General features: G+C 43.3%; 1 protein-coding gene across 6 annotated transcripts in view; it reads right to left on the bottom strand.

Moving 5' to 3' along the window:
- Positions 1 to 24,697, bottom strand: part of CDKAL1 (CDKAL1 threonylcarbamoyladenosine tRNA methylthiotransferase) — a 717,891-nt gene that overhangs the window by 166,210 nt on the left and 526,984 nt on the right. For all 6 annotated transcript variants that reach the window (XM_040460543.1, XM_040460546.1, XM_040460547.1 and 3 more), the window contains one exon: positions 10,326 to 10,388. In XM_040460543.1, the coding sequence (XP_040316477.1) occupies positions 10,326 to 10,388 (63 nt within the window). The remainder of the gene's footprint in view (positions 1 to 10,325; positions 10,389 to 24,697) is intronic.

Consider the following 24,697-nt stretch of genomic DNA (forward strand, 5'->3'; position numbering starts at 1 on the left):
TAGAATATTCTCCTTTCTTACCCATGTATGTTCCACATATCAATGGAGGTAAATTAAAAAGAATTTGGGTTTTTTAAATTCCTTTATTTTTATTTGACACGTGTGCATTTAAAATACCTCCGGAATTCTGAAAGGCACCCAGAGGTAGTGTTGAATAGTGGAAAATATTAACAGTCATTAGGAGAAGCTGGTTATCTTATTTTTTTTCCCAGATGCTAACATTCTAGTCTTCCAACTTCAAGATAAGAGTGTTAATGTACACACTGAAAAAGCACTGCAAATCCTAACTGTAATCCTGTCTCCTTAATCTTGCACAAAAACCCCTGAGAGGATGAATTATTGGCCTGTGGAAACACTTGCATTTCACTATTCTTTGGCAACAAAATTCTGGAAATTGTGCAAGTCAGAATCTGTATTGCAGGTTGGTAATCATAGGAGAGGCACACACACTGGGGCCTTTCAACCACTGAAATAATGTGCTGAGGAAGACACAGGCCAGGCCTGGGGAGCTCATTCCAAAAACGGTATCAACCCACAGCCCACCAATCACGGGACTCCCGACAGTCTTAAAACTTGAGCAGTAGAGCTAAAGAAAAAAAAAAAAAGGCAGTAACAGCTTCCTCATTTCTCTAGTGAATGCCTACACTGGTTGCTGTGAACATCACTAGCATTAATGTTTCTCGGTACATTTCAATAAAAATAACTTCAGCCACAAAGAAGTCATTAATTAGATTTTATGATGAAATGTATTGCTGAGAGGGTGCCTGGGTGGCTCAATCAGCTAAGCATCTGACTTCGGCTCAGGTCACGATCTCACGGTTCATGGGTTTGAGCCCCATGTCAGGCTCTGTGCTGACAGCTCGGAGCCTGGAGCCTGCTTCGGATTCTATGTCTCCTTCTCTCTCTGCTCCCCCCCCCCCCCCCACCCTGCCCCACCCTGCTCATGTTCTGTCCCTCTCTCAAAAACAAATAGAACATTAAATAATTTTTTTTAAATGTATTGCTGAGAAACAAAGTGTGCTTTTCAGGGTGGGGGCAAAAGGTATGGGCACTTTTTAATTTAACTTCTGTTTGTGTCTTCCACACTATTTTCCAGATTTCCCAGGTTAAAACGTTGTTACAAGATTTTAGAAACTAAGGTCAAATGAGTAAGTTGTTTTATCTTCTTTTTTTATTTAAATTCCAGTGAGCTAACGTACAGTGTGATATTATTTTCAGGAGTACAAGAGAGTGATTCAACACTTCCATACATCACCCGGGGCTTGTCACAACAAGTGCCCTTCTTAATCCCCATCATCTATTTCCCCCATCCCCCCCCCCACTTCCCCTCTGGCATGTTTTACCTTCTGGGTTTTTTAAAATTTTTTATTTATTTTGAGAGAGAGCTAGAGAGCACAAGTGGGGGAGGAGCAGAGAGAAGGAGAAACAAAATCCCAAGCAGGCTCTGCACCATCAGCCCAGAGCCTGACGTGGGGCTCGAATTCACAAACCGTGAGATCATGACTTGAGCCGAGATCAGATGTCAGGTAGTTAACCGAATGCACCACCCAGGTGCCCCTGGTGAGTTGTATCTTCTTAATTAAAATGGTAAATGTTGGCAAAAGTCTCTCTCACATAGGTGTCAGCCTCTGAGAGTAGACCAGGCATTTGACACAACAAGGATGGGATGAGGAACAGGAGTAAACATTTCCCCACGCCCGTCACACACACGCAGCGGAGGTTTTAAAATAATTCTTTTAAATTCCATTCCATTTTGGGTTTTCTTTTCTTTCCACCTTTCTATCTCAATTTGCCAAAGCGAAATGTGTCATATACCTGCAACCTGGGTTGCCAGATAAAAACAGGATACCTAGCTGCATATAAATTTCAGATAAATGAATACATTTTTAATAAAAATACATCCCACATATTGCCTGAGACACATCTGTATTAGAAAAAAGTACTCACGGTTTATCTGAAACTCAAATCTAACTGGGGGTCCTGTATTTTCATTTGCTACTTCTGGTAGCCCCAATGTATCAAGTGAATAGCATGCCGTCCTGGTGGGGGTGGGAAGGGTTGGTAGATACAGTGCACAGCAGCGACGAGACACAGAACATGGTTGGGGCAGGGTACAAACGCTGATGACAGAGGACAAGAGGGGGTGACCAGTGGGGCTGTGGGAGGCAAGGGTAGTACCGTGCCCCAGCCCTTGGGACAGCACGATTCCTGGCCCTGCCTTGTCCTCGTCTCTTCCTGATGGTAGTAAATATCGTGGAGGCAGTATACAACCAATGGCAGTACAAACTTTTAGGTTTTTAGGAGGTATTTTTAGGTTTGATAAATAAGTTGAAAACACAGTAACCACCATCTACACAGATCCACTATGTAGATCTTCTTTTGATTATTTTTTATCAATACTTTTATACTGAATGTTGGCAAAGGATTTCATTATGAACTTTGCTCTTCCCCAGTTACTAACATTTCTGAGCGTGTTTGGGTGGAGAGGTGGAGGGGTTTCCGTTTTCTGCCCATGACTCCACCTGCCCGTGGAAGGAAGTCACAAATGCCAGCTGATGTCTTGATAAATGGAACAGGACAGCGTTCTACCTGCTTCTAAGCTGCCTTGCTGCCGTCTTCCTATTTCTATGCGTCAGGGTTTCAGTTGATTTTCTCCTCCACCTTTCTCAAGTGATTTAGAATCTGACTTGCCCTGTTTCTCTGGCATGGACACCTGCCGTACTGGTCCTAAAGAGTTCCAAAGCCTTTGGCCAGAACCCCTGTGAGGCCTATCTGCCCAGCCCCCACACCCATAGGGAGGAGTCAGGCAAGAAAGCAAGTTGGACAGGGCTCTATGAGAAACGGAGTGCAGGCATCGCCCGATCCGCTAAGTCTCTGATGTCCAGCTTTATTCAAGATGACTTTGCCCCAGGCTGATGGTACCTGAATCAGGTGTGTGGGAGGTTGGGGGAGTGGGGAGAGAGTGAAGGCGAAGGTGGTGGTTTTTAGGACAGGCTTGGCTGCTTTACAAGGAGGTCACTGGTCTCCCCCTACTTCTGTCTTCTGTCTCTCTTATTCCTTCTTACACATCTATTTCTACACAGAGTTTACCTATTTATTTTGAGAAAGAGAGAGTGCAAGCAGGGGAAGGGCAGAGAGAGAGGGAGAGAGAGAATCCCAAGCATGCTCTGCACTGTCAGCGCAAAGCCCAATGTAGGGCTCGATCTCATGAACGGTGAAATCATGACCTGAGCCGAAATTGAGAGTTGGACACTTAACTGACTGAGCCACCCAGGCAGTCCCAGAGTTGACCTTTAAATTTAGACTGGGAACAGAGGAGAGAGGCAAGTAAGAAGGCCCAGTTTGACCTTGAGCTTGAGCCGTCAATCTACCTTTTATCAGAGCATCTTACACTGTGGCTTTTCAGCTACTTGTGGTGCAGGGGTGATGGGCCTGGACCCTGGAACTAGACTATTCTGTAACTTACTAGCTACGTGACCTTGAGCAATCACTTAATCTCTCCATGTCTCAGTTTCGCCAACTGTAAAACAGGATAATCAGAAGGTATGAGGAGTAAGTGAGTTATGTGTGTGTAAAGCTATGAGGAGAGTGCCAGTTACAGGGGGCGCTCTAAATAGTTGAGTAGTAATCATAATCATAGTCATAACAACACCGCCAACCAAATAGGTCCACTGAGATTCCATTCGCTTTGTCAAACTTCAGGGTGACTGGCAAATCAGAATTCTGACATCCATCGGGTGATGGCTGTATCATTTTAGCAACATTAAAATCTCTGCCATTTACACACGCTTCCATACTACCCAACCCTACCGAGTAACAACGTAAACTAACATGTTAAAAAAAACTGTTTAACTTTTAGATCTAATGTCACTTTAAGAGGAAAAGAGAGAAACACAAAGGTACAGTGGTAAAGGTAGGCTCGAGGAAACATGATGAGTTACTCGGCTTGAATCACATGCTGAGGAGGGTTAAAAACCAGGAAAATGCTTCTGGGTCAGGTTGGCACAGATCAGGAAGCAACGGGGTAGCCAGGGATGTTGACTGTTGAAGTAAAAGAACCAGCTGAACTCTGCGTGCGTCTCTGGTAACAATTACACGATCACCTTGAGAGGAGAGACATTTTAACAAACGGAAGCACAGATTTTATACCAAGAGAGCTCTTTAGTTACGTCCATTATTTTGAGGCTGAGTTCGTCATTTGGCTTCGGACTGGAGTTTCTGGAGCCGAGGAAAATGGTTTTCCTATTTACCGACGTGCTCGCTTCCCTGGGCTTCAAGGCCAGAAGCTGAGCACGGTTTTAAGTGCGGCACGTGTAACCACAATAAGGCAACGCGATCAGTTAGACGTGTATCCCATTGTTCCTGATATTTAGCAACATCCCTAAAATTACTTTTAAAACATTTTTTAGTCTTTGCCAAAGATGGGGAAGAGAGTTAAGTGCACAAATGGCTTTGGACAATCTGCTGCGGAGAACTGTTTTAAGCATGGCATAAACATGCCAAATCAATAACTTGTTTCTTTATCCGCATGTGCCATGAAAATCTGGCTATCATAGAGTGCCGTATCCATTAAAAACTGAATATGCTATTTCCAGACAGCAGATAGCTCAAAGCTCAACAGGGCCAGCAGGCAATGATCCAAATTCACATCTCCCTCTCTAGAAGAACCACTCAAAGCACTCTGTTGCTACATTATGGTACTGAAAGCACAGGGGATGATGAAGCCGTGCCAATACTGTAGCTGCCTCGGGACCCCGTCAAATGGCCACCATTCTTCAGACATAAAGAGCTGGGGAAAGTGACTTTTGTGACCTTCAATCACTAGACAAATCTGATGAATGGAGAAATGTAAATCAACATTTACAGCATTTCTAAAGTGAAACTGTCCCTTTTGCTTCAGGTAGGTTATGTGCATTTACAAAAACTTGACGTCACAGAGACTAACAGTCTCTTAGGGAAGAAGGAAAGGATCACGGTTTAACCCAAGACTCCCCCCCACCCCCCACCCAAGACTTTGAAGATAAATGTTTGCTGTATGCTTCTGTCCACATGAAGCCACGGACAACATTTCACACTTTTTATTAAACACTATTTCACTGTACAGGAGTTGACATGAGTCTCAGGAAGTCTCTTAAGTCTCAGGAAGTGGGGGTTGTGCAAATAGGTGACAGGACTTTTTTGTATATTTGATATTGTCCTTAAAGAGGCATTGTACTGATATATTACTTACAATTATTCCATTCAAGTCACGCCTCGCATAATCGTTAAGATAAAAATACCTTACCCTTTAATATTTTTACAGGATCTAATTATATAAATAAGTGATTGGGGGGGTGGAATATGGATTCTACCCTCACTTTTCCTGCTCACAACACATTTGTTTGGTCCTTTAACCCAACTACCAACACACGTTTAACCACTCTTTTCCTATTTCTCTGTTGTTAAGCCACTTTCTATAGTAATACTTCATTTGCCCAACCTTCAGAAACCAGCTTTCCTAGGAGGCTTCAAGATAAATAATATTTACCCTTAAAATGTCACTGTTTCTAAAAATAGACTACACACATCTCTACTATTTTAAAACATCTGCTTCTCGATGTACTTTAGGCCTGATCGTTTTACTCTGGGACAACTAAAATGTGCAGGGATCTTTGGGTGTCTGGGTCCAAATTAAGTGGTCTTGGGCAGCTGCACTTCTTAGAGTTCCTTTGTTAATGACCTAGCGTCTTTATGGCCTTGTCCTGGCCTTCATTTTTACTATGCCGCCACGTTTTAGTGGAGCTCTGACTTCTTGAAGCAATAACCACCCCCTTTGTAACTGCTGCTAGGGCTGACGGTGATTTGGGAAACCAGACATCTATATTTGCTGGAAATAGTCTTTTTAAAAGTGGACTGTGTGTGGATGGGGGGCAGGGGGACTTGAAGAAGTAATGAGGTGAGGAGAGAGAACTAAACATGGATTTTGACAGTCCTGACTGGCAGACTTTGCAGATTCTGAGCTGGGTTTTACAGAGCAGAGAAGCCTGCACAAAAGGCCTCTGGCTGAAGCAAGCACTAATGTTTGTTTTCTATCTACTCATACGCTAACTCATCAAGCGTATTCATACAAAGCCGTTTTGGGGGCACATATGAATTTGTTTATAGTTTAACTGATACACATCTGTGTCTGTAGAAATAACACTAGTCACCAAAAAAGAAAGAAAGAAAGAAAAAACAAAAGCTTATTCCACCAACATGGCTTTATAATAATGTTTCTTCTCATGTGTGCCTATTCATTCATGTTTATAAGTGTAGATAATTATTAAAATAATTATAGTCACTAAAAGCACATGAGATGCCCACTTCGTAAAATACACAAACTGTAATAGTGGTAATCTGTTAAAGACTCACTTTTAATGGTGGAATGCATATTAATTTATGCAGATTAACTATGTTTAGAAACTTACTCAACTATGCAGATGTTAAAAACCACTACAGACTTAAACAGAATTTTGTACTTTTTCTTTCTACGCATTTTCGTATTTTGATAGCTTTTTACATTAGCACTTTATAAACATCTGTGTTTAGGTAATAAACTTAGACATTCCCCCTGAACACATAAATCTGATAAAATCTAACAAGAAAAAAAGAAGGAAATACAGAGAGAGAGAGAGAGAGAGAGAGAGAGAGATATTTTATATGCATGGCAATACTTTTTTCAGGCCAGAGACAGAAAGCACATGGTACTATGCAGTTTTAATGAAAAGTGTTCTGATTATAGCCTACTCTACTTATCCATAACTTATCCAAAGAAAAAATTCAACTTCAGTGACCTGGAAGGCCTCCGGACCTGTAACCTTTCCTGGTAGGTAGTATGAGGTGTTTTCAGAAATTACAAGCTACGTTTATTACGTGTTTATTAAAATAACAGTGGACAGCATCCGATGCACAAAATGCAATCAGCTTACCTGCCACTTTGGACTGTCTTTACCAATGTCCCCTTTTATTAGGACAGACGAGTGGGATTTCGCTGTGGTTAAGCCTCTTTATATGTCTGCATTAGAAGAACTAAAAACAATTTCTTTTTTTTTTTTTTTCAACGTTTTTATTTATTTTTTGGACAGAGAGAGACAGAGCATGAACGGGGGAGGGGCAGAGAGAGAGGGAGACACACGGAATCGGAAACAGGCTCCAGGCTCCGAGCGATCAGCCCAGAGCCTGACGCGGGTCTCGAACTCACGGACCGCGAGATCGTGACCTGGCTGAAGTCGGACGCTTAACCGACTGCGCCACCCAGGCGCCCCATAAAAACAATTTCTAAAAATGGATATGGAACCAGAGATAACAGTCCAAAATGAAATTCTTCCAGTCTCCAGAAAAATTTGTCTTAAGAGTATAAAAAATAAATGAGGTATTTTCCTTAAGACTCATTCTGAGTGTACATTTTGCTCTAAGTTTTGTTAGTTTCTGCAACAGCATTTAAGAGAGAACCAACTGACCATTTACAACCTGAACAATGGCTTCAGAGTATGATTAAGACATGCACCTGGCCTCACTCAAACAACACATTTGTTTAACCCGGTGACTTTCCGGTGTCTGGGGTCAGGCAGGAGCAATCTGGGTTGGGTCGAGGAGGGCAGGGGGCGGGGAGGAGAGAAGAGCAAATGTAACTGACTCACTGAGAACAGAACAGTTGTACTAACTACCCTTTGTAATTACAACTGTTTTAACAGTTTCTAGCGGCCAAGGCTATCATTTTGGTGACCCGCTATAATTTGGGATGTAGCCCCAGGAAGTCATGCCAACTTTAGAACATGAGCTGCATTGCTGAGTTTACTCAGCATGATGAATCCAATGAAACACCGAGTGTTCCTACTTTGGTATAAATGTACATCAAGGGAAAAATTAACAATAAAAGGAATCTAGCTAGAGAGGAAAGGAATACCACAAAATTCACTCCCAGGAAAATTTCAAACGTGTAGAAAGAAAACATATACAGAATAGCATGATGAACCCCCATAAACTCATCATTCAGTTTCAATAACCATCAACACGTGGCCAATCTTATTGTACCCTCCCTACCCAACCCCTGCCTTGCCTTTTTTTTTTTTTAAAGTAAATCGCAAACAGCCTATACTTTATTTTATACGAGCTTTCATTTACAATGCATGTATGTATTTAACCCAAAGGTCACTACAGAAATCTCACCAAACAGGAGGTGTTTAAGCCAACTTTAACCACATCTTACAAAATGTTCTAGCTAAAACCTATCTGCTTAGAAAGCTAATTTGTTTGAATATAACTGGGTAATTACAATGACAAAGTAACTGGAAAGGCAACCCCCTTGTATTTTATTTGTGGGGAAAAAAGGTACATTCTAAGACTGAGAAAGCAGTGTCTGTTACTCAGTCCCTGTGATGCTAGTCTTTGTAAACACCCATCAACAGGAGACCAGGTTAAAAGTGACCGGGGTAGACTTGCCCTGGATGGAGCCCAGAGAAAAGGGAGGCGGCCAGTAAGGGGCAGGAGCCGCCTGGAAACTTTCCCCTTTTCCGTCACTACACATGCAGAATACAGCAGGATGCCAACAGGCCAAACCTTTGGAACTTCAAAAATCACTCATCAAGCAGTCTAGCTCCTTACAATAATTTATTACCGATCTGAAAGCAAAGATCAAAAGGAACACTCCATCTAGCATTTATATATTCAATTCCTCATTGCCCAGTGACTAATTTGTAGAGGAATGAAGTCTTCACAAGGGAAGCCAAAATAATCTGAGGTGACTTTGATACAATGCCACAAAGGATATGAAGAGGAAGCCGGTAGAGGCTGCAAATGGCGAAGTTCCATTAAGAGCTCTAATAAAAGAATAATGGAATTTCCCTTCACTGTGAATTAAAAAATGTTAGAAGTGGGCAAAATTCAGACGAGTCAGGCAAAACCTTGGATTCGTCACAGCCTTTTATTGTTCTTAAATGTTAACTTTACCCACTGCTGTATGTTAAATGGCTTCATCTTAAAGAAAAAATGCAACTTTCCCATCAGGAATCTCGTTCCCTTTGCTGGTGTATTACTTATCAGCCTGCACCTTGTCTCCCCTTTGTCAGGCACTCCCAGCTCTCTCCATGTCTTTCGAACAAATTGCCACATTCTGCAAAGCGACTGGTTTAACTTGAAAAATGTAATTTGAAATGATATAATTTTTAGTACCGTATATTGCCATGGTCACATGAAGCAGAAACACCTCGTTCACAAACTGTTGGTGCTTAAAGTCAACTGGTCACTATAGAAACACCAGAAGCTACTGAAAATCTTTCAACTTCCATGAACAACTGGCACAATTTTTTCCTCCTGAATCCAGACATCTCCCGTATTCTCAACTGAGGAAAATAGTTTTCACACTACTTATTTTGGCTAGTTAAAAAATCCCCACCACATGTCTCCTTGTAAATTCATAGATAAGGATTTAAGTTTATATTAGCATTTCAACTGTGCAAATTTTTTGTTCGCTTCTGAAATCACCTCGAATTAACAGATTTACTGGAACCTTACATGAAATAGAAGTTGTGCACAAGTCTCGGAAATCTTGTAATATATTTCCCTGTGATGATGTGGTGTGGAGCATTTTCTTCAGAAACAGTTAAATGTGTGTGTGTGTGTGTGTGTGTGTGTGTGTGTGTGTGTGTGTGTGTTTTAAAGAGCCCTTATCTTTTACCATTATATGGTGAAATGCTTATAAGTAAAAAGATATTCGGGAATTCTTCAAATATGGGGAGCGCAGAATATGGGATATAAATGAAGCAAGACTGGCCATGAGTCTATAAAGCTGGGGCACAAACACGGAGGAGTCGTGACGCTATTTGGTCTTCTAGAAGGCAAAACTTTTGGCAGGGGGTATTTCAGATATTATGCGATATACTGCTCATTGTTGGGGATTTTATTTAGAAAGAAATAACTTTCTACCAGGAGCAATGGAAAACCAACAGTCGGCAGTTCCTATTTCAACGATCTTTACCAATTCAAAAGTCAAGTGCATCACTTTAGTGTTTGGAAGGGGAAAAAAAAACCCCAACCAAATAAATAATACCCCCAGTTCTGTCTTTCCATCGACTTTGAGATTTCAGTGACAATATGCAACTACATTTTAATGTGAATAAAAAAGAATGACATTAGTTCGGAAATAAAGATTTTCTGATTTCTTTAGAAGAGATAAAGAGTTGACAAATTAAAATGGAAATGTAAACATAACCGGAAAACGTACTTCAGAATCGCTATGTACTAGTGAGACTTCTGCTCTATGTTCAGAAAGATATCTATCCAATACACGAATAACATGCTTCTCTTACCTTGTGATCATACGGATTGTAAGAATGGAATACCCGAGAGAGATCTTTTGTTCTTTGCTTTTTCTGTGGAAGAAAACACAAACATCTGAGTGGACAGGTGGCAAAAATATATACAGGCATATGTATCTATAGGCAGACTTACCTATCTCCGTCTTTCTACCCATCTACCTGCATTAACATATTGTTTAGAGATTCTTCCTTGTGCAAACCAAGGGGCCACAGTGCCAACCTGGGACACAGGGATGCAGTTAGAAACGAAAGCCACTTGATGGTTATGTGGGTGGTTGTCACAGACCAGGCAGGCAACCTTTCCTAGAGGTTTCCTGGTTGAAACACGAATCATCCTCAAAAAAACCCTCTATTTTTAAACACACAACCCGGAGAGTAAAATGAAGTAAAAAACTGAAGCGAAAGAAAACTCAAACACATTTGAGGGTGTGCAATTTCACTGTAATACCAAGCGCTGTCACTCTGAACTAGGCACTGCTAGGCATCCTTTTAAACAAAATACTTTCATCTGGCTTCCTAGTCACAATTGGATCTGTCTGCTTGAGCCTCTAGCTGTATGCTGGAGGCCACCTTTGTCCTGTCACTGCTGTATGGCCCAAGTGCCTTGCCCGGTGTCTCACGCACAGTAAGCCCTCAACGCGTATTTGCGACACTAATGAATAAATGAATACACCTGAGTTAGACGGGCATTTAACTGTAAGCATCTATAATGATGACACAAGCCTCATATATTGTTATGAAAAGACAATCTCTTTTACCTTCTAATGATATGTTTTTCTCAAGCTGAACCCACTACTTGAGAACCGTCTCTACCTCCTGCTCCCCCAGTGTCTGTGACCCTGGAGAGAGGGTGGGGTTCTCTATTATCATTGACTGTAAGAGGCAGATTGTTTTCTCACACACTGTGACCTGTCCACCCACCATAACGACCACAGATAATTTTGTGTATGGTTCTAGATCTTCTGTGCATATATTTTTATCGACAACTATTACTTTCAAAGAAAGGGGGTCTGGGACTGCCGGGTGGCTCAGTCGGTTAAGCGTCTGACTTCGGCTCAGGTCATGATCTCGCGGTCCGTGAGTTCGAGCCCCGTGTCGGGCTCTGTGCTGACAGCTCAGAGCCTGGAGTCTGCTTCGGATTCTTTGTCTCCTCTTTCTGCTCCTCCCCCTCTCATGCTGTCAGTTTCTCTCTCTCAAAAATAAACATTAAAAAAACTAAAAAAAAAAAAAAGGAGATCATTCTGTACACACTACCCTAAAATCTACTTTTTCCACTTCACAGTTTGTCCCTGCCAAACTTAAAAGAGTTGTATAACCAGATCTGCAACCCCTTAAACGGGGTACTGAAATCCAAAAACTTCTGAAAGCTGAACTCTTTTCTGTAACTCATTTTAGTTCTTTAATAAAACGGTCACCTTTGCACAAACATCTTTGCCAGCTTGACAGTGTGCATTTTTTTTAAAAAAGATAAAGTACAGAAGAACAGATACAGAGTCAAATAGCATGCCACGCTGGTTACCCTGATGGATGAGGCCAAACGCTGCCCCAACTTGCCGTCTCACCAAGAGTGAACGAGAAGGGATTGAAGTGAAAGTTGGAAATTCTTTTTTTTAAGTTTATTTATTTATTTTTTGGGGGGGAGGGGGGAGGGAGAGAGAGAGAGAGAGAGAGAGAGAGAGAGAGAGAGAGAATAGGAGCCAGGGAGGAGCAGAGAGAGGGAGAGAGAATCCCAAACAGGCTCCACATGCTGTCAGCACAGAGCCCGACTTCAGGCTTGATCCCAAGACCCTGGGATCATGGGTCAAAATCAAGAGTCAGGCACTTTTAACTGACTGAACCAGCTCGGTACCTCAAAAATTACTTCTCAATTTACAGAGCAGATAAAACATCTTTAAGACAGATACCGACCACGTCCTCAGATGCCAATTATAGAATTTATTTCTTTGGGGCACCAAGGTGGCTCAGTCCATTAAGCGTCCCACTTCAGCTCTGGTCATGGTCTCATGGCTCATGGGGTAGAGCCCCACATTGGACTCTGTGCTGACAGCTCGGAGCCTGGATCCTGCTTCGGATTCTGTGTCTCCCTCTCGCTCTCTGCCCCCACCCCTGCTCACGCTCTGTCTCTCTCTCTCTCTCAAAAATAAGTAAACATTAAAATAAAAAATCTATAATTTTTTTCTTATGTTTATTTAGTGTTCGCCATAGCTAGCCCCCACCGCATCTTACATTTCTGGCACAAGCATGGCCGGTCTGTCCTTGATACAGCCCACACCCTGCTTCGGACTCCCCTCTGCTGTTGTTAATCGGACTACCAGGTTCCTGGCTGCTTCGGTCTTCACTTGTGAATGAATCCTTGCCTGGTATCCATGTTTTCTTGGGAAGTACTTCCCGATTTCCTCCAACTCCAGGGTCTGCGTGAGCACGTCTGTCACACCTTCCTATGCCAGTGACGTAAGCAGACCTTCTGGCCTGGGTCGTACATGACCTTCTGCAGCCACTTGGCTAAGGAGTTGAATCTGCTATTAACCAGGATCTTGCATTAGAGTCATTTGTACACACTCATTGCACTCCTTTAGACCAGCTTTCCTATTTCCGCACTGTCTTTGGGGACACAATTCCACTTGCCAGTCCTTCAAGTCACTCGGCTTTGTTTCTACGTTCTGACACCTGCTAAAAGTCATCCCTCCCTGCCGCCAGCCCAAACCCTCACTCCTCCGTTCACCTCGTAAGAGGGCCTCCGACCACTAAACCCTAAAGTAATTCAACACTCCTTTTCCATGGAGAGCAAGGATGAGCCTCTAACTGATTGGAAATAGTCCCTTGGCTCTAGAAGAGCCCTAAAATCTGTATTGTACAGGTAGCTTGCCCACCAAGGTTTTCCTTAGCTTCTCATTTTCTCTGTCCTTTCCATGGACCCACTCAGTTGTGTAACAGTTCTTGGCTTGTGCTTCAATCAGAAGAAAAATGACGGATACTAACATTTCCTTTGGTACAAGATTCACTATAAAACGTGGAGGGACATTTTTTTCAGAAAGGAAACGATGCTAGGAAAGATAAAATATGGAGCGTATCAGTGTTCAATTTAGGAGGTGTCCAAAAGACTGTTCAGTCCTCAAATGGCTGAGCTACGACTAGCTTGGGTTGGCCGGTGGAAATGGAATATTCAGAGGTTGTTTTGTGTGACCTTTTCATGTGGTTTTGGTTTTATATCTCTATTTTGACAGCTAAAATCTATACATGCCTTTACCTCAAATTACTCTGGGAAGGAAGTGGGGTATAAATGACAAGTAAATAACAATTCGGATTAGCACCCAAAGCAGCCAGTGAGGAAAAATGCTTTTCTTTCTGACAACAAATTCATTATATACAAATACAGTGAAGTCTTGGCTATGAGTACTGAAAGTTTATATGTATTGGTTCAGTTAACTGAAAACTACCACTACTTTTCCTATGAGGTCAGGATCATATAGCCCAGTGGTGTACGTTCTGGGATCCAGGACAGGGGCTGATAAATGATGGCCCATGGGCCAACCCAGTCCACCACCTGCTTTTGTAAGCAAAATTTTACCAAGACATAGCCAGATGCTTCTGTTTACGTATCATCTATGACCGTTTTCACGCTGCGAGAGCAAAGTTGAGTGGTTACAGCAGAGATCACGTGGCCCATAAATCCTCAAGTATTTACTATCTGGCCCTTTACAGAAACAGTTAGTCACCCCAGATCTCGAATCTCTGCCTTGGACCACGTCTACTTGTAGCGATAGTTCCCGGACCCTGAACCTTGCTCCTTCCACTCGATGAAGACAGTTCAAGGACCAATCGTAACCTACACCCTGACACGTCAGGATGAATATACCAGTCCAAACAACCATGACCTGTCTGGCTCTCAGGATTTTACTTGTGAACAGTCTATGTGCAGACACAATTTTCCAAGTTGGCTCGTTGAGCGTGCGGAAATAGATATGGGGCTTTTAGAGCCTTCTGCGTCCACACTGTAACGCCTCATTACAGGAACTCTGAGATCTTTTGCTAAATTCTAGCCACATGGAAGATCTTAACACGCAAGTGGCTAACGCACGGCCATGCTTGGTAGCAAGCCGGTTTCTCACAGGCAGACAATGCTAAGGGTACTAGGCTACAAGACTTGTTGAGCCTTGCTATCAGCACTTTTAACTGAAACTGAATGCTGAGCCAAAAATGGAATAATTAGATACTTTCCTATTGCATCATCGTGTGGGTCTAACCTACCTCCCACTTTTTAGCCTGTTAAAACAAACAATGCAGTCATGCAAGCACCAGCTAATTCTCCGGGTGTGTAAAAAGTAAACATGTCAAACAAGGTGTGTGATGTGCTTAGAACGAGGGTGCCCAACAACTCTGTCAACTGTATGAGGCACCTTCCCGTCACCTGCATCCCGAATCCTGCGGTCCAGGCTGCAGAGACGAGAGGGAGATGACAAGAGACTGTGTGCTGAGCCTTGCAGGCTGCGTAGGTAGCTGGGTTTAAGGCAGTCTGAAACCGTGGTAAAACTTGTAGATTTCTGAGAACCCCAACCTGTAGGTATTTCCTAAACTGCTTTGTATTTCACTCTCTAAGAACAGAGAACACCGATGACTCCTTTCGTGTCCAAGTTTAAACTCCTTTTCGGACACCACCACCAAGCTAAAAGCCCCAATGGAGCATTTTTTTTTTTTTTTTTAACAGTTCAGGTTTCCAGACAGTATAATCATTTCCATTTTCATCAAGGGGACACAGGAATTAGATCTGAAAGAAGCACCACATATGATGAGAATCTGGACTTGGAAGGTGAGGTTATGGAACCAATCAAACTGTACCAATATCCTCCAGTTTAACTTCTCCTGGGCTCCCCGCATGAAGTCCATGTTTTCTGTGCTCAGTGTCTACTTGTAGATACTATGATATAAATGTCTCAGTAAACCTAGTGGTAAGAAGCCGAAAGAGCAGGTTTGAGCTTCAATGTAGTAACTTCCTGTTTCCCTCTTCTGCACATAAGGAGCTTGGAAAGTCACCACTCTGGCCTCATGGCAAGTAACAAGCTTGAACACACTGAAAAACCAACAACTCTTTTTGGATAAGGGAGGGAATAACAGAAGAAAGTGTTACCCCCAGAACTGGGAGGGACCAGGAAGCCGACACGGGGGATGTGGCTTCCTGCAGTGTGAGGCTGCCATAGGAACCAGCACTGTAGGAAAACCGGAAGGGTAACTGACGGATTGCGGGAGGCTCAGGGCAGATGACCATTAGGAGCTTGGGGGCGATCCAGTCATGGGACGGGAGCAGGTGGTCCACGACACAGAGAGATTTACCTCCAGGAGCTCAACCAGGTTCCCACGGTAAATGTGGGAGAAAAATCTCCTGTGGTTTCTGGCATGGGGAGGGGACAAAGCAGCATTGTGAAACCAGCCAGAACACTCCGTTCTTAATAAGGCCTGCCCTCAGGGGAAACCAGTTAACCAGACTCTAACCTGCTTGGGTATTACCAGAGTCTAGCTAACCTGAGAAGGGAAATACCCAACCTCAGTCCACTTAGCCATCCTGTTCCACCCACGGAAGGAGGGAAACACTAAGAAAATGTTTGCAGTCCAGGAGCACAGAGTCACTAAAAGACTGAGCTCTAATCACAGGACTCTGGAATGCTTTCCCTGTCCTCACACCTCAACACCAGGTACCTCAAGGCCTATTTTCAGCAGTTCCTTTTGCTCAGCACATCACATCTGGCTATCGAGAAAAATTACAAGACATACCAAGTGACAAAAAACTCAATCTGAAGATGGACCAAGCTTGAGGACCAGACATGGCAGCGTGCTGGATTTATCAGACTGGGAATTTAAAATATGTGGAGGGCTCTAATGGCTAAAGTAGACAGTATGCAAGAACAGATGAAAAATGCAAACAGAGAGATGGAAATCTAAGAATGAGCCTCCCCCAAACTCATCCCCCCCACCCCCAATGCTAAAGATAAACACTAACAGAAATGGAGAATGCCTCTAACAGGCTCATCAGTAGACTGGACATGGATGAAGAAGGAATCTCTGAGCTCAAGGCATATCAACAGAATTCTCAAAAACCAAAATGAAAAAAGAACAAAGACTGAAGTGGGGAAAAAAAAAAAAAAGAGAGAGAATATCCATGGGCGCCTGAGTGGCTGAGTCGGTTAAGCATCCAACTCTTAGTCTCAGCTCATGATCTCTTGGTTCATACAGCAAGGAGCCTGCTTGGGATTCTCTCTCTCTCTCTGCCCCTCTCTGGCTCATGTTTTCTCTCTTTCTCTCTCAAAATAAATAAATAAACTTCAAAAAAAAAATTGAATTTAAGGACTGTGGGGGCAGTTGCAAAAAGTGTAACATATGGGGGCATCAGAAGGGGAAGAAAGAGAGAAAGGAACACATATATTTGAAACAATAATGCCTGAGAATTTCCCCAAATTAATGTCAGACACCAAACCACAGATCTAGGAAGTTCAGACAACACAAGAAGGACAATGACAAGAAAACCTATTCTTTTACATATTCTTATTCTAATTTATTCTTGAGAGACAGGGACAGAGCACAAGCAGGGGAGGGGCAGAGAGAGAGGGAGATACAGAATCCGAAGCAGGCTCCAGGCTCTGAGCTGTCAGCACAGAGCCCGACGCGGGGCTTGAACTCATGGACCGTGAGATCATGACCTGAGCCGAAGCTGGATGCTTAACCGACTGAGCCACCCAGGCGCCCCTATTATAATTTTCAAATTATAGCAAATCAAAAACAAATTCCTGAAAGAGGCCAAGGGTGGGGGAGGAATTTCTTATCTATAGAGGAACAAAGATAAGAACTGTATCTGACATCTTAGAAACCATGCAGGCGAGAAAGAAATATTCAAAGTGCTGAGAAGAAAAAACCATCAACTTAGAATTCTGTACCCTGCGAAATTATCCCTCAAAGATGAATAAATAAAAACCTCCTCAGACAAACAACAACTGAGGGAATTTGTTGGCAGTAGATCTCATTTGCAAGAAACGTTAAAAGCAGTTCTTTAGAGAGAAGGAAAATGATAGAGAACAGAAATCTGGATCTGAAGGAAGGGCACTGAAAACGTGGGGCAAAAAAGTGCAGGTAAAAGAAATTTTATTCTCCTTATTCTTAACTGATCTAACAGATAACAGTTTATTCGAAACAGTAACGGCAACAATGTACTTGGTTTTGCATGGATCTGTGTATGTGAACTGAATGACAATGACACAAGGCATGACAGGAAGAAATAAAGATGACTGTGTTATTATTATAAGGTACTCACACTCCCCTACAGTAGTATCATATGACATGGAATTGGATTTTTTTTATTTTTATTTTTTTGCTTGGATTGTTTGGAACTATGTATTGCCAACTCTATGGCAAGCCACTAACACAGGTTCAAAACAAAGTATAACTGATATGGTAAGAAAGGAGAGTTTAAAGCCACTTATTTTTTCTTGTCCCCTTGTTGGCAGAGAGCCTGAGAAGTAGTTAAGCCCTGGCAAGGAGAAACAGAAGAGAAGTAGCCAAGACAACTCATCAGGCCCTGCCTGACCTTTGGGTCCTACAGGCACACAAGGCAATGACAATGGCAGGGTCTGGGAGTGTTAGGTTCTAAACAAATTCCCAAAGAGACTGGAGTCAAAATTCTATGTAATAAAAGCCAGGGGACAAGGACTGGTCAGTTAGTGCCTGCCAGGGACACGCATTCGGTAGGGAAGTCAGAGAACCACATCCTGAGGCCAAAGGGCCAAAAAACCAGCCAAGATGTGCAAGATTAAAAACAAATGACTGAGGGTCGAAGGGGTTCTTGGCAAAACTTGCAAGAACTAGGAGAATTAAGTGAGGACAGGGCTTAGCAAGGATACCCAGGACATGAAAGTCAGGGATAAGAATGGAAGCAGCTCGGAAATGTTAAGAGGTAAGTGAAGGTGCTAACAACCACAACTGTGGTCTGACGGTAAGGTAGGTCTCCTGTCTGCCTTGGGACCTTCTACTACACTTCCTGCCGGGGGCAGACCCCAGGCTCCAGTCGTCAGGACGCGGGCAGTGTCAGGCTTATTAAACTCAGTCTGCAACGTGCCAGCATTTGGTTGAAGAGGGAAAAGATTATAGCTTACTGGAGAGTTCAGGTTTTGACAAAGAACTAAAGGAACGGAGTCTATAGATAGATTATGCCATTTATGATTTGTAAGAAAGTAGGCTGGATGTAAGCACACGGGGAAAAGAAAGGAAAGGAGGTGGTGCTGTGGAATCAGAGAGATGGCTAGAGGACTAGAGCACACAATGTTGCGAAGGGGACAATCACATCTAGGTCTCAGAAGGGGCTTCCTAATGGTGTGAGAGGTGGAGCACGGGTGCCAGGCTAGAGGCTGAAGGTGGTACGACAGGACGTGGCAATGGTTCAGAGGAAAGGACAGCACCCCATCCCAGGTTCAGCTAGGTGGGGCGACGAGGTGGGATGGATGGAGGAAGAGGAAGGGCGCAGGCCTTACAGCTCTTGGTGACTGGTTAGGGAAGGAGCCCAAGAGAGGGAAGGGCGTGGATGGCTCTAAGATTTCAGGTTCAGATAACCACGGGAAGGGAAGCGCTCCCTGCACTGACATGAGGAATCCAGGCAAAAAGTAAGTTTTTGGGGGGTAAGGGGTGGAGGGTGGCAGGTGGGGTGGGGAATTCAGATTGAACAGACTGTGTTTGAGCGGCTGGCTGTGACACATTTGGGAGATAATGGGGGAGTGAGACACAAGGGTTTGGTGCCAGCAGAGAGATGGGGGCCATGGATCTGGGAATCATGAGCCTACAGGTGTAAGTTAATAAAGCAGAAGAGGGGATGTGATCACACGGGGAGCATACAGAATAAAGGAGGCAAGAAGTTGAGAGGAGAAGACGGAAGTTAACATCTCAGCAAATCAGCTCTCTGACCGTGGGCGAGGAATCCGCTCTGGACGTCGTGACATGAGGGGCCAGTGGTTCTCAGTGGTTCTCAACCCTGGCTGCAGGCTGGAACCAGTGAGGAACCTTTAAAATATACCAGGGCTCTGGTCTAGATCCCCAGTGGCACTGAGCCAACTGGCACGATGGGATCTATTTGAAAGCTCTCGGGTTTTCCAACGTGCGGTCAAAGTTGAGGACCACCAGCCGACATGCTCCCTGAGGTCTCTCCTCGCTGTCAGCCTCTGTCTTCTACGTGGGTTCCCCGCTGGCCTTCAGCTTTTGGCATTCTGGGTTCTGAATTCAAACAGCATTTTCATTCTTAATGTCAATATTCCGTCAGCAGCTTTGCTTTACTTCCCAACCTCTTCCTTGACTCAAGAATGAACTCTCTTCAGGAATTCCTCAGGGGCACATCGAGGCTTTGGCTGCAGGGAATAGGCTACTGCTATATATCTAGTTCCCTTGGTGAGTGCTTCTGAAAAATTAATGGGAGGCTAATTTAATAAACCTGAAACTTTATTTTGTTATCAATGTATAAAACATCAGAAGCTTAATTAAAAGCACTTGACGTTATCAGCACTCAATCACAATCTCACTCTTTATATTGGACATATTTGGATGGAGTCCCTAGGATAATAATCACTCAAGATCACTAAGAAGAAAGAACAGGTCCCTGGAATCTAAAATAACGAATTCAAAATTAGTTTAAAAAAAAAAAAAACATTAGTGATGTGAAATAGGTCTGGTGATCAAAGACACCCAAAACACTCAGGAAAACAAACTCTTCAGAATCTCATCTGCTTTTCCTTCATAAGGCACGTATGTAATAGTTTTGTGTTCTGTGATAAATGGCTACAGTAAGGAGGGTGGGGAAAGTAAAGAAAAATAGGCTGCTCTAAGCCTACATACATTTTTCACCTCTTACTTTCTACTACGATCTGGAAGGTAACAGAGATGACCCAACTTTGTCTATGCTCTTGAATTTCCTTCTCTGCTTCTGGTTACAGCAAATTCTAGGAGAGTCTCAGGTTCTTTAGAGCCTGGAGTCCCCACAGTGGAGGGCACGGCGTAGGCATGTCTCAGAAGACACTTAGAGGAAACAGCAGACTTCAAAGAGTGGGAGTTAGGAAATAGGGAAGCCAGTGAGTTCACCCATTGTTAATGGTATTCAAAAAAAGCCAACCAGCCAAATGTGGAGACGTACCACTGATTTTGAAGCACAGCAGGTATCAGAGGGAACGCTTTTTTTTTTCTTTTTGGCTTTGTGGTTTCTCAAATAACCTCAGTGGAATTGTGGCTGCGATAACCAGTCTCTCATTTTCACAGTGGGCGTGGTAAAGGAGCTCCTTAACTAGGCAACACATGCTGGAGCAAAGTCTAAAAAGGGAATTCTGCATTAATTCGACTGATAAAATATCAGTGGCCATATCTTCTTATATCAAGCTCACCTTACTTTCTAAAGAGAACATTTGTTCGCAAGGACAGGTCATTCTTTGGCGACAAAGGCGTGCCTGGCACAGGAGAAAGGGAAGGAGACGGAACTGTTCTGCGATGGTAGGAGTAGGCGTTGCCAAAATGTGTAGCCATTTCAAGCAGTTAGGAGAGAAACAGCCTTGCGACATAAATAAAACGCCTATAAAATTAAAAAGACAGAGTCAAAGGGTCCCAAATACTACATACCACACAATGGTTCATTCAAGGTTCCTTTGTATGGGAACTTCTGGTGCTCAAAAGTAGCACACAAGAGTATGAGCTGCTATAAATATCAATTCAATATCACTTATCTTCAGTCTGACCTTCTAACGACCACAAAAGAGAGTTGACTTTACTTCTTATCTGGATTACTGTAGTAATATTTTCTTTCCTGGACTCTCCGGGTCCAGTTTTCATCCTCCAGATCAAGAACTGGCAGAAAATGGTCTGCAGGCCAAATTTGGCCTGGCCACCAATTTTTGTATAGTCTGTGATTTGTTTTTACAATTTTAAGTGGCTGAAGTAAAAAAAAACAAAAACAAAACAAAACAAAAAAACAAAAACCAAAGAACAAGAATATTGGTGACATGTGAAAATTATACATAGTTCAAATTCCCATCAAGTTTTACGGGAACACAGCCACGCTCATTGGTTCTCGCATTGTTTGTGGTTGATTTTGCGCTCGGTGGTGGGGGAGAAGCGTTACAACAGAAACCGTGTGACCTGTAAGCCAAAAACATCTATTATCTGGCCCTTTACAGAAAGAGTTTGCCAAACCCTGCTCCAAACCGTTCGTGCGCAACCCTGGCTGCACCGACCATGTCTGGACCCCCTCGCCACGGATTCCGATGTAACGACCTGGGGTACAGCCCAGGATTTGGAATTTTAGCAAACATTTGCAGGTGATGCTAATGTGAAGCCACGGTCTGGAGCCACTGCTTAACCCACCTCTGAATAGAGGCCAGAGTTCACTTCCGAATGCACGGTCATCTGAGGTCACTCTCCCCTTTAACAACTTTCAAGGACGCCCAGCTGCTCAGAGAATCAAGCACCAAGTACCGCATCAGGGCTCTGCCTCAGGTTCCCGGCTAATACCAAAGACAACGTCTCGTTCCTGACGGACCTGCATTTTATCAAGCCCACATCTTGCCCACGCTGTTCTCTTTGCCCTGGAACGCCTACCCTACTATCTCCGTGCACTACATTCATCCTGAAGAGCCCCGTTCAAAGATTACTTCTGTGCCGGATCCCCACCTCCACCCACCAGACAGAATTTTTTTTCTTTCAATTTTTTAAATCTTTATTTATTTTTGAGAGAGAGAGACAGAGAGAGAGGGAGACACAGAATCCAAAGCTGACTCTAGGCTCTGAGCTGTCAGCACAGAGCCTGACGCGGGTCTCGAAACCATGAACCATGAGGTCGTGACCTGAGCCGAAGTCAGACACTTAACCGACTGAGCCAACCAGGCGCCCCCAGAAAGAATCTTTTTAACTATGTGCTCCCACAGACCTTTGGCACTTACTGTGCGTCAGCATCTCCTGGAGAGGAGAAACTGCGTGTTGGTCATCGGGGAGGCCCTTTTCCATCCACAAGACTTTATTAAATTGCTTGCACATGGGAGCCACTCAGCAAACACTGCCATCCCCTTAGTCCCTCGTATTTGGGTCTGAGCTTCATTGAGCCATCTAGTCCCTCAAACCCAACACTCAGGTCACCGATTCCCTGCAGGATCTCAATCCATGACACAACACTTCAACTTCTGTCACCTCTGTCTGCCCACCCTTTGGCCTCCACTTTCCCCGACCTCCACTGATGCGGTCGCTCGCTTGTGTCCTGAGTGATTCGGAGACTGTGTGTGGATGGAGGCCTCCCAGTACTCCCTGCTCATTGCTCTGTGAGGAGCCAGTCTGCGGCTCTTCCTGTTCCTCATAAGAGCCACCCACAAACTCTTCCTGTCTCTATTCTCACCCTCTACATCTAAAATACATTCTCCCAGGGGCACCTGGGGGGCTCAGTTGGTTACGCATCCAACTTCGGCTCAGGTCACGATCTCGCAGTCTGTGAGTTCGAGCCCCGTGTCGGGCTCTGTGCTGACAGCTCAGAGCCTAGAGCCTGCTTCGGGTTCTGTGTCTCCTTCTCTGTCCATGTTCCTCACCAGCTCACACTCTGTCTCTCTCTCTCTCAAAAGTAAATAAACATTGGGCGCCTGGGTGGCGCAGTCGGTTAAGCGTCCGACTTCAGCCAGGTCACGATCTCGCGGTCCGGGAGTTCGAGCCCCGCGTCGGGCTCTGGGCTGATGGCTCGGAGCCTGGAGCCTGTTTCCGATTCTGTGTCTCCCTCTCTCTCTGCCCCTCCCCTGTTCATGCTCTGTCTCTCTCTGTCCCAAAAATAAATTAAAAAAAAAAAAAAAAAAAAAAACGTTGAAAAAAAATTAAATAAAAAAAAAGTAAATAAACATTAAAAATTTAAAAAAATAAAAAATACATTCTCCCACCTCTAAAACTTAGTTACTAATTGAATGACACATTCATTCATTTGACACGTTTACTGTGTGTCCCTCACGTTGCAGGGACCATACTAAGCCCTGGTGAGACAGAAAGCAAGCCAGAGGAGGCCCCTGGATTTGAGAAACTAGAGGGGAGAAACAGTGAGTGTGCTTAACTGGGGACCAAGCACACAGTAAATACATATGTTTGCTGAGCGAATGAAAAAGAAATACAGGGTGTTCATATTTGGTACTAACACTGCTCACACCAAGTGGCTATGCCAATAAATGACCTGTTTATGATTCTTCCATAGATTATTAAAGGCAAATTTATTTTATGTTGGAATTATTTTCGTAACTATAAATGTAGTTCAAGATGATAATTGTAAAAACTCCAGAATTTGAAACTTGTTTCCCAAGGGACTCTGCTTTCTTAACCCTTTCTCTGACAAGTTATACACAGGATTGGGGAACGACAGCATCCAGTATCTTTTGCTGGTTAGAAAAATATTAGGGAAGGACAACATCAACAGTTATATGTCATGGAATACCCTTACTTTAAAAATAAATCAGTAAATATAACAATCGATAACATTTCAGAATATACTGATCAGTAGTCAGATAAGTGACGTATATTAGACACTAGGTTTGTAACATACCCAAACACCTTATAACACAAGGATAAATATCATCCCCCCACCAAATTCCTCCTCCCTCTGGTTACTTTGAATCTAAGTAGTTTGACAAAGCAAAGACAATAGCTTTTAATCTAATTCCTGTAAAATCTTCTTTCACACAACTTTGGTATTTAGACTAATTCATAGTTTTACCGGGATACAGACCGACTCATAGGTCTAGTGATTGATTACTCCTGCATGAAGAGGTTTCACCGTTATTTTTATTTTTTTTTTAAGTAGGTTCCACACTCCAACCTGGGGCTCAAACTCACCGCCCTGAGATCAAGGGTCTCATGCTCCGCTCCACACACAGGCCAGCCAGGTGCTCCTCACTGTGGTTTTTAGAATTTAAAACATTCCTTTAACATATGACAAGATAACTTCCCTCACAGTGATATTTTAGAAGAATCAGCAGTTACAGTGTTAAAACTCTGGGAGCCCCTCCCGCTATCATGATCCAGCAAAGAGTGTGGCCCACAGGTCTGCTTCTATGTCCTACAATGTTTTTGTCTCCAGTTTCACTGAGTTATAAATTATTTGAAATTAGGGAGAGGCTGGGGACAAATGGCTTAACTTTTTTCTACCTGCTTAATAATAATGTCTGGTACCTATAAATTATTTTAGTAGGGACAAAGTATACAATTAAGCAAAAAGCAACAACAGGAAGTCGTATCAGAGATGGAATGGTGCGAGAGTACGATTCTGCAGGTGGCTATGACACAGGCAAGGTGGAGCTGTCTGTATTTCTCTGTTGTCATCACATTATCTCTCTTCCTCT

The sequence above is a fragment of the Herpailurus yagouaroundi genome, unplaced genomic scaffold, assembly GCF_014898765.1.
Source record: "Herpailurus yagouaroundi ecotype Mexico unplaced genomic scaffold, PumYag 250, whole genome shotgun sequence".
Lineage (NCBI taxonomy): Eukaryota > Metazoa > Chordata > Mammalia > Carnivora > Felidae > Herpailurus > Herpailurus yagouaroundi.